Consider the following 15024-nt stretch of genomic DNA (forward strand, 5'->3'; position numbering starts at 1 on the left):
TACAACCACCTGTAACAAATTAACAATAAGAAAAAGGATGAAGATGAGTTTGATTTTCGACTTTACTTTCTTCATAAAGCAATCAAATTATTTATTTAGTTCTGACCCTGACAACAATCAATAAAAATTAATCTTTAATTATATACAATTCATATATAATCTTAAACGTTATTAACTAAAAGAAATAAAGAACGACAAAAATAAAAATACAAAGACAAAAATCAAAAATCAAAACCAAAATATGAACTAAGAAGAAGGAAGCAGAAGAAACGTATGTTTACGGCAAAGTGTATGTTTTCCCTAAAGTATGATCCAGAATACAATACTTAAATAGAATTGGAGTGATCCTTATTATATAAGTAAAATTCTAATTGAGTAAAATAGTAAATAATTATTTTGTCTATTGTAGAGTGTTTTAATGAAGGGCAAAAAGTTCAAATAATATTTTTAAGATCCTTCGTGCTTTTAATATAATATAGATTATATGATTAGGATTATTGAAAAGTTGTGCAGCAAAAAGAAAGTGACGAATGTAACTGACGAATTGTTACATTCGCTAAGAGGAGCACATGCCTTGTCACTCAAAAAAAATTGAAAGACACAGACGATTTTTAAAGGAGTAAAAGTAGGATCATAATTTACTTTTATCCGAGTAAATGGCTAATAGTTAATACTTCAAAAATGAGCCACACATTATTTTTCTCCGTCTGTGTGGTGAGTGTCGGCTATATAAGGCTTGAGGTATGCAAGTATTATCTAATTTAATTATCCAAAGCTGTTTTTGAATTCATCCAGAAGTTGGGTTATCTTCTCCCTTTCACAATTTCTCAAAGAAAGGAGAGAATAGGAAAAAAAATGAATAATCCAACTTCTTCTATTGTTCTTTTATTTTTCTTGTTAATCTTCACTTGCATATGTGAAATAACCGCAAAAGTGGACAAAGCTGATTCTAAGGTATATTTAGGATATTATTAAATTTTATATAAAGTTTTCAGGAAAAAAGTCTTTGAAATTTGTACTCCTTTTTTTCCTTTTTGCTCGCTGTTTTTGCTTTTTAAACTTCATTTAGAAGATGATAATTAAAAGGATAATTTTTCTAAATTATCCTTATTTATCATTTGATCTCAATTTATAACCATTTCCCACTTTCACCATATTAATCTCTCTCGACATGTATTAGTGTGAGCATAAAATTGAAAAATAGAACCAATTCTTCTACGTTTTTAAAATATTAAGCATTTGAAATAATTATTTTTAGCAATAGTTACAAGCAAAATGGAGTGGAGGCAGTATTATTCTTTGTAGTATGTGAATATTGCATGAGTGGTATGAAACGTTAGCTTTCTTATGATTTTGTAAAGAATATTCTTCCATCTGTTTCATGTTGAGGATGGCCATAAGGAACAATTGTCTTTAGCAAAAACAAATGTTACATACATGTAATCAATTATTATTTTTTGGCTCTTGACTGTATACTGTTTGAATCTACAGCTTTACATCGTCTACTTAGGACACAAGCCACACGATGACCATGAACTTATCACCGATTCACATCATGACATTTTAGGTCAAGTGGCTGGAAGGTACGTATATTACGTTAGTATGAATGTCTATTAGTAATAATTAAAACTTTAATATGGTTATATCATTTTTCTTCTACCACACGTAAATATATTTCACACAATCAATGTAATTTAATCAATAACATATAGGGAGTAGTATATGTTAGTTCCTATTTTAGCCAACTTTAATTTCTTAATAATGCTTATCATAGAAATATCTACTTGTAACTATCTTACTAGTGACCTGATTGTAAAAATAAAAATATTTATGCTTTTGCTAAACTCGTGTATTCTCGTCATGCAGTAAGGAAGAAGCCAAAAAAGTAATGGTGTATAGCTATAGGCATGGCTTCTCTGGGTTTGCTGCTAAGCTTACTGATTCTCAAGCCAAACAAATTGGAGGTATTGCTTTTGGTTAAAAAGAACTCCGCTATCATGCATTTGTACCTTATATACTTAGCACAAATAAAATTTATAAAAGAAATTAACTTTCCCACAAAAATTTAAGCAGTTGATATATGTGTTTTAATTGCATTTCAGAATTACCTGGTGTGATCCGAGTTATACAAAATCCTCTTTATAAGACTCATACGTCAAGGAGCTGGGATTTTTTGGGTCTTTCTAAAAGTGATCCCAACAATCTTCTCAACAAAACAAATCAGGGTGATGGAGTAATCATTGGCGTTTTAGATTCAGGTTCAATTTTCTTTTAATTATTCCTCGCTCCCCACCCCCAAGAAAATTTGCACTATGTGATAACCTTATTTAAAAAATAATTTAATCTCTATTCATTGATAGAGTAAAGATATTTCATACAACTAGGATTCATTTGTTCTTATAAAGATTATTAAGTTTGAATCTCAATATTAAGATGTGTATTAAGATTAAGACGATTAATTTTGAATAGATATCTAAATATTTAAGTTTGAATATTGATAGCCTGTTTGGTCAAATTCCAAAATCTGTTTGTTTTTGTCGGAAGTACTTTTTGAGAGTAGCAATTTGCGTTTAACTTACCAATTTGAAAGTACTCTTGCTAATAATAGAGTAGTAATTTGTGCTTGGTCGAGTTTCCAAAAATTGTTTATGCGAAAAAGCTACTTTTTAGTTTCTGGAAAAATAATTTCTGCTACTATTCAAAAGCAATTATTTTTCCTAAAATCTTGGTCAAACACCTCAACTCACTAAAACAAAAAGAAATTTAAAGGAAAAATAAGCACAGTTGGGTTCACAGAGCTTGGCCAAATAAGCTAAAAAAATTAAGATCGTTTGTTTTCTCAAGACGTATAAAACTTATCTTTTATATTAAAAAATAATAAATATAAACTTTAAATAAAATACTAATAAATCTATATCAATAAAGTAGTTTAGAATAATTATATCGTGGTTGGCAAATATTTTAAACTCTAAGAAATACAACTTTTTTATAGGTATATGGGGAGACTCGGAAGCTTTTAACGACAATGGTCTAGGTCCAATTCCATCTAGATGGAAAGCTAGTTGCAAGTCTGAAGGAAATTTCAATGCCACAAAACATTGTAACAGAAAAATCATTGGTACTCGTTGGTACATAAAAGGGCTGATGGAAGAAAAGAGACTAAATCAGACAATGGTCGAAAAAATTTATAATTTATCACCATTAGATGACACTGGACATGGTACACATGTTGCCTATACAGCTGCTGGTTCTTATGTTAACAATGTGGAATATTATGGTCTTAACATGGGGACAGTACGAGGAGGAGCACCACTTGCACGGTTAGCTATTTATAAGGTATTGCTGAAGCTTTGATCTATCTCATTAACAATTTCAACTTTTTAAGAGATCGAGCACACTAAAATATTGTTGTGATTCTTTTGTACGGGTCAAACATATGGAATTTTTTAGAAAAATACATGACCATCTCATCTAGAAGTTTAGAGAACGCACATACTTTTATTTATTTAGTTATATTTTCTAACTTTTGAACAGGTATGTTGGAAAGATAATGTAACTGAATCACACTGTGGTGGTGCTGATATTCTTGCTGGTATTGATGATGCTATAAAAGATGGGGTTGACATATTGTCAGTATCTCTTGGTGGTGGTGGTGGTCCTAACTTTGCTGAAGTTAATGTGGAAAGTCTTTTGGGGATAGGATCTTTTCATGCAGTATCTCATGGCATACCTGTTGTTGCTGCTGGAGGAAATAGTGGACCTGACTCAAATACAATTGGCAATACTTCTCCATGGGTGATAAATGTTGCTGCTAGCAATTCTGATAGAGAAATTGTTACTCCTTTAATACTTGGAAACAACAAGACAATACTAGTAAGCGTTTTGTTCTGTTGCAAGCTATATGATTGTAAGTTAAAAGCGTTAAAACGGAAAGAGATATGCTAAAAAGTAAAAATTAAATATAAGGAAGCAACCTCAAAATGCCTAGTGATATCAATAATAAGTTTGGACTAAGTTTTAATCATACTGGTACATTTACTTCATCTCAAAGAATTGCTAGAAATCTTTAAATCTTGTTAGGGATTTATATACTACTAGCGAAATTAATTTTTTCATATAATATTATTTGCAAACGACTTTAACTAGAGCATCATAGATAGTAAAGATTCATATAACTGACTCTATCTTTATTGGGTGAATTAAAAGCATACCTAGTAAATATTATTGGTGTCGTCTGTTAAGATTTTAATCTCTAAATTGATAATTGCTTGTTTTTCTTTTAAAATTTTTTGACTAATTGTAGGGTCAAGGACTTTTTAAAGGGAATGAGCAAGCCTTTGCTCCTTTGATCACTTTTGCAAATATAACAAGGTAAGTGAAATGTATATATATTACATCATCCAACATAGATTACTACTTAATATGGTCTAATTATTTTAATTTTTACTGTATATTTAAGTTTGTTAATACTTTTTTTTTAATATGCAGTCATAATCAAATTCAATTTATCGCCAATGAAGTGAAAGGAAAAGTTCTAATGCTTTTCTTTCAAAAAGAAGAGGATATGGTTATTTCTTTGTCGAAACTAAGGGCTACTGGAGTTTTGGCGTTTATTGTTGTTACTCACCCTCTTGCTCAAATCACTGACTACAATCAAACTGTTTTTCGTGTCCCTATACCATTTATTTCCGTCGATTTGGAGCAAGGAAACCAAATATTTGATTATTTTGTACAATGTGAATCAAAGTAAGCTCTATTTCTCTTGCCCTTTCTTGTATTTCAATTCTTCTTCTTCTTTCTTTTTTTTTTTTTTTTGAATCTTTCTAAGATTTTCAGAGTGTGTTTGATATGACGAATAAGTTATTTTCTAGTGGTTGGTTTCCGAAAATTATATAAGGGAAGACTAAATACTAATTTTATACTAATAATTACACTATTTCATCAAAACATCATCAAATGCTAATATTATGATCATTTTTTATAAAAATACTTTTCAATCTCCAATTAAATGTGGGTATAATAATTTTGATAAAATTATTCTTTACTAAATGAGTTGTTTTCCGACAAAAAAGTTGGAAACTCAATTCCATCATATCAAATCACCTTTAATTTTTTTGGTTGTTATTATATTAGTGCATATTGATTTGTTGTTTGCAACAGTAACCAAGATCCTACAATTAAATTGGGTCGACCTGAAGTTCGTGAGGGCAACAAGATAGTCTTAAAGGTGCCTAGGTTCTCATCTAGAGGTCCGAATTCCTTTGCCCCCGAAATTTTGAAGGTAAATATATAATTATACGTTGTTTGACATGAAATTTCGCTCAAATATTACACATCGACAAGGGTCCCTTAATCAGTGGCGAATGTAGCATAGATTTTACAGATTCAACCGATTAGTAATTTTGATGCGGAATATAAATATATATTTGAAAATCACAAAAAAAAAAAAAAAATCAATAAACGTTACATTCTCCATTTCAATTTGATATGTTACTTTCCTTTCTAATCTTTTACCGATGAATGACTTTTTATATTTGGCAACTCTCTTATTCTAATAATAAATTACATGGCTTCACCTGCGATACTTTACTGTCCAATAATATGCAATACATCACTAGATGCAGGACACTAGAACCATTTTATATCAATACTAGTTTATGCTGTAATTTTTTTATTTTATTCATTAGTAGCCTTTAAAAAAATACATACTCAATAGAAGCATAGCCTCTCAATTTCTCAAGAGCTAAACATTCCAATAAAAAAAGTACCAATCGTCCTTCCAAAATCTCCAAATATGCCTATACATACACACACACACTCTAATGTATTTCAAATTGAGGAAATGAACTCATTAATTTATTCTAAATATTCCCTTGAATCGATTTTTTTAAAAAACAAATGGTGAAAACCCAGAATGCAAAGGAGTGGATCAAGGAGGAGAGAGAAAAAAAAAAGATTTAGGAAATGGCTATCTAGGTGTATCTATTGAATTCTTGGATCACTTTCCTTTTGCTAATAAAAGAAAAGTAACTAACAAAAGATATAGGCTGAGACTACTGATTTTCAATTGTCCACATGTCCTGCATCTAGTAATGTATTGAACATTACTAGATAATCAAGTACCGGAGGTGACCCCATCCCGGACCACACTATTCGAAGAATATTTTGCTACATTAATCATTTCTATATTTTAAGATTACAAAATTTAAAAATCTCATTTTTTTCTTAAACTTTATGCTAGTCAAATAATGTCACTTAAATTGAAGTGAAGCGAGTAGTAACTTCCGAATTTATAATTTCGGATGCACACTGAATTCAAAACTAAAAATCTTAAAATTGACCCCAAGAGTTTAAATATTTTATTAGCCTATAATCTTAACTTTTACGATTTCTCTTGTTGAATTATTTTTCTCTAATTTTTCCAATTATTTATAAGTTTTATCCAAATATTGTTGTAGCCCGACATTGCAGCTCCTGGTGTAAATATACTCGCAGCAGTTCCTCCTCCCAAAGGAGACAATGGATTCCAAGTCCAATCCGGAACATCTATGGCAACTCCTCATATCTCAGGAATTGTCGCACTCCTTAAAGCTGCACATCCTAATTGGTCTCCTGCAGCTATCAAATCCGCAATTGTAACTACAGGTAATTATTTTTTAATTTAATTTATATATATATATATATATATATATATATATATAGAGAGAGAGAGAGAGAGAGAGAGAGTATATAAAATATTCTCCATGAAATTTAACCTGTTATAGTTCGAAGTTACCGTATCATTAAAATCGAAGTTGCTAAAAGGTTCTACACTATTAATATGCAAAAGTTCAACTATTGAGATGTATAGTCTTTCCTCATTTTCAACATATTTGCTAATATTCGTATTTATTTTGACTTATGGATATAACACTTTTTGAAAAAATTAATTCTAGTTTTGAACTCTACGTATAAACAAATAATAAGAACAATAAAATGGATAGCTGAAATAGCTTCTTTCTCGTTTGATGACATTAAAATTCACAAAAAGAATCTAATAAAAAATTTAATTATGTTCCATTGACATTAAGATTCACAAAAAGAATCTAACAAGAATTTTAATTATGTAGCATGGAACGAGGACACATATAGATCTGAGATCTTTTCGGAAGGAACAGGAGGCAAAATTGCTGATCCATTTGATTTTGGAGGTGGCATTTGCAATCCAAATGGAGCAATGGATCCTGGCTTAGTCTATGATATGGATAAAAATGATTATTTGAATTATCTTTGCAATTTGGGTTATAGTAATGAGAAGGTTCACAATGCAACTACACATTTTTCCGATACGAAGAAATCTATTGTACCAGGCATTATATGTCCCAATGAAGTACCTTCTAGGTTGGATTTGAATCTCCCTTCAATATTTATTTCAAATCTTAAGAATTCAGTGACTGTCAGAAGAACTGTTACTAATGTTGGAAATGTCAACTCTGTATACAAACTAGTGGTTAAACCTCCGAGAAATACTGCAATTAAAGTAAGTCCACATGTCTTGAAGTTCGATTCCAAGACAAAGAAGATTTCGTTTGAAGTCACAATCACATCTACTCACCAAAGAACGAGTAAATTCACCTTTGGAAGCTTGGCGTGGATTGATGGCAAGCATTTTGTTAGAATTCCTATTGGTGTGAGGAAACAAATAGATGTCTAAAGAAAAAGGTAGCAAATTTAACTTTGGAAGTGAGAACTTTTTTGCTACGTAGACCCTATCTTTTGGTAGAAAAGAGAAAGCAAGTGAATGTCAAAGAAATCAAAATATGCATGGTGAGCTTGTTGCTCAGACCCCCTTCCCATTAGTTCTTTTTTCTTCATGTTTTTATTTTTCTTTATGATGTAATTAAATAATGTTGCGAAGAATTAAGAACTACATCAATAGTTATTTAATTATCGAAGTAGTGTTTTATTTTTTGAGTTTATGATTTTCTGTTGTTCGTGTCGCCTTCAAGTTGGTTGAACACTTTGGACACCATTTCATATGGGTATAAAACTTCGTAATATTTCACATCTCAGTTCTAAGTTTATTTAACCTAAAATAATGTTTTACATAAAATGACTTAAAGACATTGAATATTTCCTCAATTTTGTAATGTCAAACCATTAATGCAATAGCTGATTATAGTAAAGAATAAGAGCCTAAATCACACTCTCATCGAAGTTGATAGCTTGGAAAAGTATCTCTATGGTATCTTTGAACATATCCCAACACCCAATACCTTCTATTTTTATGATAGCCATATATACATACGATGATAACAATATCGAAATACGTAAATTCCTGAAGAAAGATGGGTCAAAGCAAACTATCTTGGGTCATCACTAGACATTGACATGGATTTTGACCCTGGAGATTTAAGATTTCTTCGGGGCCACAATCATAGGTGCAACAGATACGGTGTTTCATAATAAAAGTAGTGAAGGACTTTGAGAAAGAATCCAAAACACGAGGCTTAAGAAATATAATTTTGGAGGGCCGCTAGGGCAGCTGTCGAACATCCTCCTTAAGCCAGAAGCTGCTCCTTCTAAGGAGGAATCAAGCAGCAATGATGGGCCTAGTGTGAAAAACAGGCGCCTTGAAGGATTCTATGAGGAGCATGTCATAGGAAAAGAGACTATTGTTGATAACACATTGAGTGTCTCTGTTAAGCAGTGTCCAGAGACTGCTAAGAATATTTTGTATATAGATACCGACTTACCTGGAGATGTAATTCTTCACTGGGGAGTCTGCAAAGATGATGCTAAAAGATGGAAACTTCCTGCAATTCCATATCCAACGGAAACAGTAGTGTTCAAGAATAAGGCACTGCGGACTTTGCTCCAGAGAAAAGAGGGAGGCAATGGTTCTTCGGGACAGTTCACTTTGGATGGAGGACTTTCCGGATTTGTTTTTGTGGTGAAGCTAGATGAAGATACGTGGTTAAATTGTAAGGGAAACGACTTTTATATACCTCTGTCAAGTAGCAAGCATCACTCTAGCACCATACATTTGGAGGAGAGAAAACAAAACGAGGAGTCAAATTCTTCCCAGATAGTCAACAGTTCACCTGAGGAGAATCAAATAGTCTTTGTGTATACTGATGATATAATAAAGGAGATAAGGAATTTGGTGAGTGACATTTCCTCTGAAAAGAGCCGAAAGACAAAGAGCAAGGAAATACAATAAACCATTCTTCAAGAAATTGAGAAGCTTGTTGCGGAAGCTTATAGTATATTCAAAAGTTCAAGCCCAACAATGTCAAAAATTGTGGTTTCTGAAGCTGAGGTTTCACAAGCTGACGTGAAAGTATCTTCAGGAACTGGTACAGGATTTGAGATTTTATGCCAGGGTTTTAATTGGGAATCTCATAAATCTGGAAGATGGTACAAGGAGATGCATGAAAAAGCTGCAGAGTTATCTTCACTTGGATTTACTGTCATCTGGTTACCTCCACCAACTGACTCAGTGTCACAGAGGGATACATGCCTAAGGATTTATATAACTTAAATTCCAGATATGGTAGTTTTGGTGAATTGAAAGTTACAGTAAAGAAATTCCATGAAGTGGGCATCAAGATTCTTGGTGATGTTGTCTTCAATCATAGATGTGCAAGTGAACGGAATCAAAATGGTATATGGAATATCTTTGGGGGTTGGTTAAATTGGGATGAGCGTGCAGTTGTTGCTGATGATCCACATTTCCAGGTATGTATTTCTCTTTAGATTTTTTCATGTTGTTGCAGTGATGCTTGTCCTTCACTGGAGAAGTAGAAATAATCACAAATTCAGAGAGGACGAAGTAGCAAACTGGAATATTTGAGAATGTGCTGGTCCACCACTGGGAGAAGTAGAAATAATCACAAATTGCAGTGATATGAAAAAGTTTACATTAAAATATTTTTGATATGTGAAAACAAGGGTTTTCAAAGGACTGTTGTAGTTGGAAAAGGTGAAAGGTCTAAATGTTTGTGTGTATTGCTCATCGTAATGTGGCACTAGTGATTTTGCTGTATCAGTTGGAACTTCATGGTAGGAGTAACTGAGATTCTTGTTCAAACTAACATTACGGTTCTTTGGCCTTCTCATATGCTGATAACTGAAAAACTAGAACCATGTGCTCGACATATCATTTAAAACACATTTAAATCTTGAAAACTGAATGGAGCACTAAGTATATTTTGTGTGTGTGTGTGTGTTTTTATATAAACACATATGGTTGTAGTAGGTTAGCATTATTCCCATTTTTTATTCTCAAATTTGTCATTTACATTACATTACTATCTCTTTCATTAAGCGTGTGTTCTAGTGCAACGGTGCAAGTGGGATCAAATTTCACTTTAAACTTTTTTATCTGTGTCGCTTTCGTTATTTTCATTTCCATAGGGCTTTGGATTTCTTAGCCTTATCTGACCTCTTTTTATGCTTTTTATTGAGCCGAAGGTCTTTGGGAAACAGCCGTACTACCTTGGTAGGAGTAAAGTCTGCGTACACTCTACCCATCAATTAGAAGCTAGATTAACTCGTGAAATACTCAAATTCTGATTCTAGGTGAAACCCCTAAATTTGGGTATAAACCCTAACTTTAATCTTACAAATTTTCCACTAATCAGGAAGGAATCAAGCAATAATAGTTTATAATCATCAAATCCATGCTTAATGAAGCTAACCGAAGCAATAATTTAAGATTCGATAGCCAAGAAACCGTCTAGGAAGAAACTCATTTAAACCCTCTTTCAAATTAATGAACTAGCATGATTCATGGATTCTTATGGTGTTTAATGATTAAGAAATGAAATACAAGGTTGGATTCTCTTACCACAAGATGTTGCCTCTTCAAAACCCTTAGTAACCCTCTCCAAAAGCTCTTAGACGAAGTGCGGAAATGTTTGGAGACTTAAGGTTTTTTATCACTTAATTGGGCCTCTGGTTCAGCGAGCACCACTTCAGCAGTAGCGGTCCCGCTCCAGGGGTCCCTCAGACCATTACATCGGTCAAGGCGAGAAGTGAACTACGCCTCAACAGCGGCAAGCCTAACCGCCACAACGGCAACGACAATGCAACAGCGATGCTGGTGCCTCTATAGCGGGCACCAGACACCAGAATATCAAAACCAAATTTCACAAATGATCATCCGGACCTCTCGGAATCGGCATATTTTCGAAAAAAGTTTGTTTGTCCAAAAGTCAACTATGAGTCAAACGGTTTCCACTAAAGGCCAAATTTTCTAAAAATCATACTAAAACCCAAAACAATGCCTAGGAATTCGTGCCACCTATCTCCTCGGATCAAAATAGCTCTAACGAGGCTCGAGAACTGGTCAACGAGGGCAAAAGGGGGAATAACGCAATAACGACCAAACGGGTCATTATATCAGATACCAATTAAACAATCGTTCGTCCTTGAGCGAAGAAAGAGAGTAGGAAAACCAACGGTAATCAAGGAAATCATTTATCATAACCCACACGAAGCCTCCACAACACGAAGTATACCAAAATCGCAACTCGCTCACCTTATTAGTTAAAACTTCTTATACTTAGCCAAGGACCCAATTCCCATGTAGCCATACTCGAAATGCTCTCACCACTGATTCCTGAATAACATAACCGCTTTTACCAGAACTCTTTGATTTGACATAACCATACCTCTGAAGCGATCAATAGGTCTCACATACATTTCTCGAAACGGCACAAGCCTATAGACATAACCACAATATAGCCCACTTTGAACTAGTACAATATTCTGATCTTGCTAACCTTTTCTTCACCCTTCTCAAGTTGTTCTTCGAACAACAATGTAGGGGGTCGTATTTTTTTCCGATTTGAATTTGTACTTACCTCATTTCAAAAGGAAAGTGTCTCGGGGAAGTACGATTGTCAATCGTACCAGGAAAAAGGAAAAAATATACTTCTATGTGTATGGTACTCTAAATGGACATTATTTTTAGAGTCGCCACCTAACTTATAGGTAAGTTAGGAAAACCAATTCGAAAGGGTTCATTTAAAACGGTTAAGTTTTAAAACAAACCAATCTGTACCAAAGTTTGGGTAAGGGTTCTGGTGATCACCCGAGGAAGATATTAGCCACCCCAGTATTAAGGATCCGTAAAATACAATTGACCTACGGGTTCTAATAGTATGCCTTGTGAATATAAATTGTTTTTTGATAAAATTGCTTTTGTTTTAGATTTCCGCAATAAAATGTTAGTCATTCATGCCAAATACAACACTTTCGAGAAATAAATGTGGTAAAGTTTTACCCAAAATTGAGCGTTTTGGGTTTCGGACTATAACACCTAGGTTAAAACCCAAAGGCGTTAACCTAAGTAGAACACTACGTAAGCCCACCCGAGTTTTACGAAAAGAGTTTTTTAGATTTTTAGTTTTAAGAAAATCATTATTTGGCATACTATTAGTAACCATATTTTTATATTTTCTTAGATTTTAGCCGTTTTTAAATCGAAATTAGTCTGAAATAGTCCAAGTCCAATTTTGGCCAAAACGGTCCAATCAGTCCGCGGGTCCAAATCATTTTGTCCTTTATAAAGTTTTGATTAAGTCCATCAATTTTTGTCCCAAAAATCATAATTTTAACTACTAATGAAATCTCAATTTTATACAAGTGATAATTAGTCAAAAAGCCGATTTTACACAAGAATTTTCCAAAGATAGTTTTTATATTTCAAAAATGGTTTTGCAACTCTAAATATGCGATGATTTATTAAAGAGCTTCAATAAACACATTTCATCAAATAAGTAATATAAAGAGAGGAGTTGGGCCTACCAAGCCCAACAGAAATAAAATGCAATTAAAATTATGTCTGCTCCAATATTTTTTGCTCTGATGCTAGACTCGTCCATGGTTGAAATCGACTCGATCTAGGAAAGTTAGTGGGCCTCGTTGAGGCCCACCAACAAGTTTGGGTGGACAAAAATGCAAACGGTTATGCAAGACATTAGGATACTTTCACAAATCAGGGTAATAGAAAAATTAAAGCCTACAATAATTATTACATAGCCAAAAAACGAATTTCAACATTATTGCGCCAAGCCCATATATTATAACCAGCAACAACAGGTAACAAGATGGCCCGGATGTGATATAGGCCCAAACAATAGCGCTAACAACTCGGGTGCAAAAAAAAAAAAACGAGTAACAGGCCCGAGCAATAGGCCAAAAACTACACCCCTTAAACTCAAGTTTTTTCTAAGTGTCAAAGCTGCAATATACATGATATACCACTAGTATACCACTTAATTTTCTCTTCAAATTTTCTAGTGTCAAAACTGTGGTATACCTGATATACTATCAATATACCCACCAAGACAAAGAGCAAAACCCCATGAAGGGCATATCTTTTATCCACCTAATGGAAAGGTAAGTCAACATTTCTTGTATACCCTCAAATATACCTAATATATATACTTATTCTCAATTAATCCTTACTTCAAGAAGAACCAAAACTGTGACCAAAATCCCTCAACAACTCATTTTTTAGCTAATCTTAAACTTCTACTTGATTTTAAAAGACACAAAAGACTCCAAAATAACCAACAAAACAAATCAGTGGTCCAACAACACTTAGAGGAACTAATGCAGCTTACTTAATCTCAAATCAAGAACCTTACTGCTAATCACAGCAATAATCAAGATCTAACAGAATCCAAACAATGCAAGGATAGGTAATGCAAGGCACGAAAGGTGTCAAAATGACTCAAAAATAGCAATAACACAGTCAAGAGAGCATGACAATCTTCAGGATGGCTAGGCAAGTATCAACAACAATGGAAGGGTAAGGAACAAAGGGGTACAGAACTAAAGTGAGGAAGAAAAGAAACAAGGCAAAGACCATAATCAACACACTTATAATCTTAGTTTTTAATTCATTTTTAGGGAAAAGCAGCAGCTAAGGGAGACAAGGCAATGAACATGAATCAAGCACAATAAGATGGAGGGATACACAAACAAACTACCAAACACACCATCATATTTCTATTTCCAGTTTTTAAAGAGTCAGCAATCAAAAGAGGGGTAGAACAAGAGGTGAAATGACTTAGAAATCAGACCTGTCCAGTGAGGAACCAATTCAAATGCCAAAAACCATTTTTTCCAAGTCTGTTTTGTTGTCAACAAAGAAGTCATAGAAGTAAATTTACAAGTCTATGGTCATTTTAGCTTAGTTTTAATCCGAGAAAATCCAAAGAATGCAAAAATAGGCAAGCTACAAGTTCATTAAAGCCTTAGCAGGAGCTCAAAATAGTTCACACTTAGTCCTTTTTTTGTAGAATTTGCACAGAAACTACACAGGTAGCAAGTAGAGGTTTCAAATAGCATAGATAGGGACATAATACTGTCCTAGGTCCAATTCAGCATGTTCGACAATGTTTCAATTCAAATAAGCACATAAGGAGGGGTAATTGACAGGACCATCTTCAGGTTACACAAATGGGTACCAAAAGCAAGAATGCAGACATCACACTTAACTCCTCAAGTTGGTTTTGAGCCTCTTTTCTGGGTATCCTACTTATTCTAGGTGAGTTAGGTGCCCAAATAAGTCTTTAACAGTAAGGCAGGTATCAATGACCAAATAACACATAAGATAGCATTTAAATCAACAAGTAAATAGTAAAGGAAGTGACCATCTCAAAATAAGTATCACACTCAGTTCTTCTAAAATAGTTTTGATCTTATTCTAGTCTTCCTCTACTTGGTTTTAATGGCCTATGTGAAGCAAAAAATCTCAAACACACTATGACCTTATATTAGTATAAGAGCATAAGTTACAAAGAGCAATTTTCATGGAAAATACAGATAAGCAGAACACGGGGAAGTATCAGAAATTCAGAGACAACACCACTCTATAAACTGTCCCTAGTCCCTCTTATTTCAATTTTGAGACAAAAGCCAAGTTCTTTATAACTTTCTTATCCTTTATTATTTTTTCCAGTTCCCGGGAATGAAGCCAACAAATGCACACAAAATCCAAGACACTTAGACTCTTCTAGGATCAAA

The 15024-nt window shown here is 33.4% G+C and overlaps 1 protein-coding gene and 1 pseudogene across 1 annotated transcript; both read left to right on the forward strand.

Moving 5' to 3' along the window:
* The first annotated feature begins 762 nt into the window (after window positions 1-762).
* LOC132641270 (subtilisin-like protease SBT3.9) lies at window positions 763-7926 on the forward strand. Its single transcript, XM_060358195.1, has 11 exons — window positions 763-954; window positions 1492-1583; window positions 1867-1964; window positions 2103-2258; window positions 2993-3336; window positions 3535-3873; window positions 4304-4371; window positions 4489-4746; window positions 5161-5281; window positions 6459-6645; window positions 7110-7926. Exons 1-11 carry the CDS (start codon window positions 856-858, stop codon window positions 7691-7693), a joined length of 2346 nt encoding a protein of 781 aa, XP_060214178.1. The 5' UTR covers window positions 763-855; the 3' UTR covers window positions 7694-7926.
* Window positions 7927-8370: 444 nt separating this feature from the next.
* On the forward strand, window positions 8371-9871 carry LOC132639690 (alpha-amylase 3, chloroplastic-like; annotated as a pseudogene).
* Window positions 9872-15024: the final 5153 nt, after the last annotated feature.

The sequence above is a fragment of the Lycium barbarum genome, chromosome 5, assembly GCF_019175385.1.
Source record: "Lycium barbarum isolate Lr01 chromosome 5, ASM1917538v2, whole genome shotgun sequence".
NCBI classification, from domain to species: Eukaryota; Viridiplantae; Streptophyta; class Magnoliopsida; order Solanales; family Solanaceae; genus Lycium; species Lycium barbarum.

Excerpts from the sequence above, each read along its gene's own strand:
- LOC132641270 (XM_060358195.1), top strand. The coding sequence starts at position 856 with ATGAATAATCCAACTTCTTCTATTGTTCTTTTATTTTTCTTGTTAATC. Across the intron at positions 2,259-2,992 it reads CATTGGCGTTTTAGATTCAG|GTATATGGGGAGACTCGGAA; the intron begins GTTCAATTTTCT and ends ACTTTTTTATAG. Across the intron at positions 4,747-5,160 it reads TTTGTACAATGTGAATCAAA|TAACCAAGATCCTACAATTA; the intron begins GTAAGCTCTATT and ends TGTTTGCAACAG.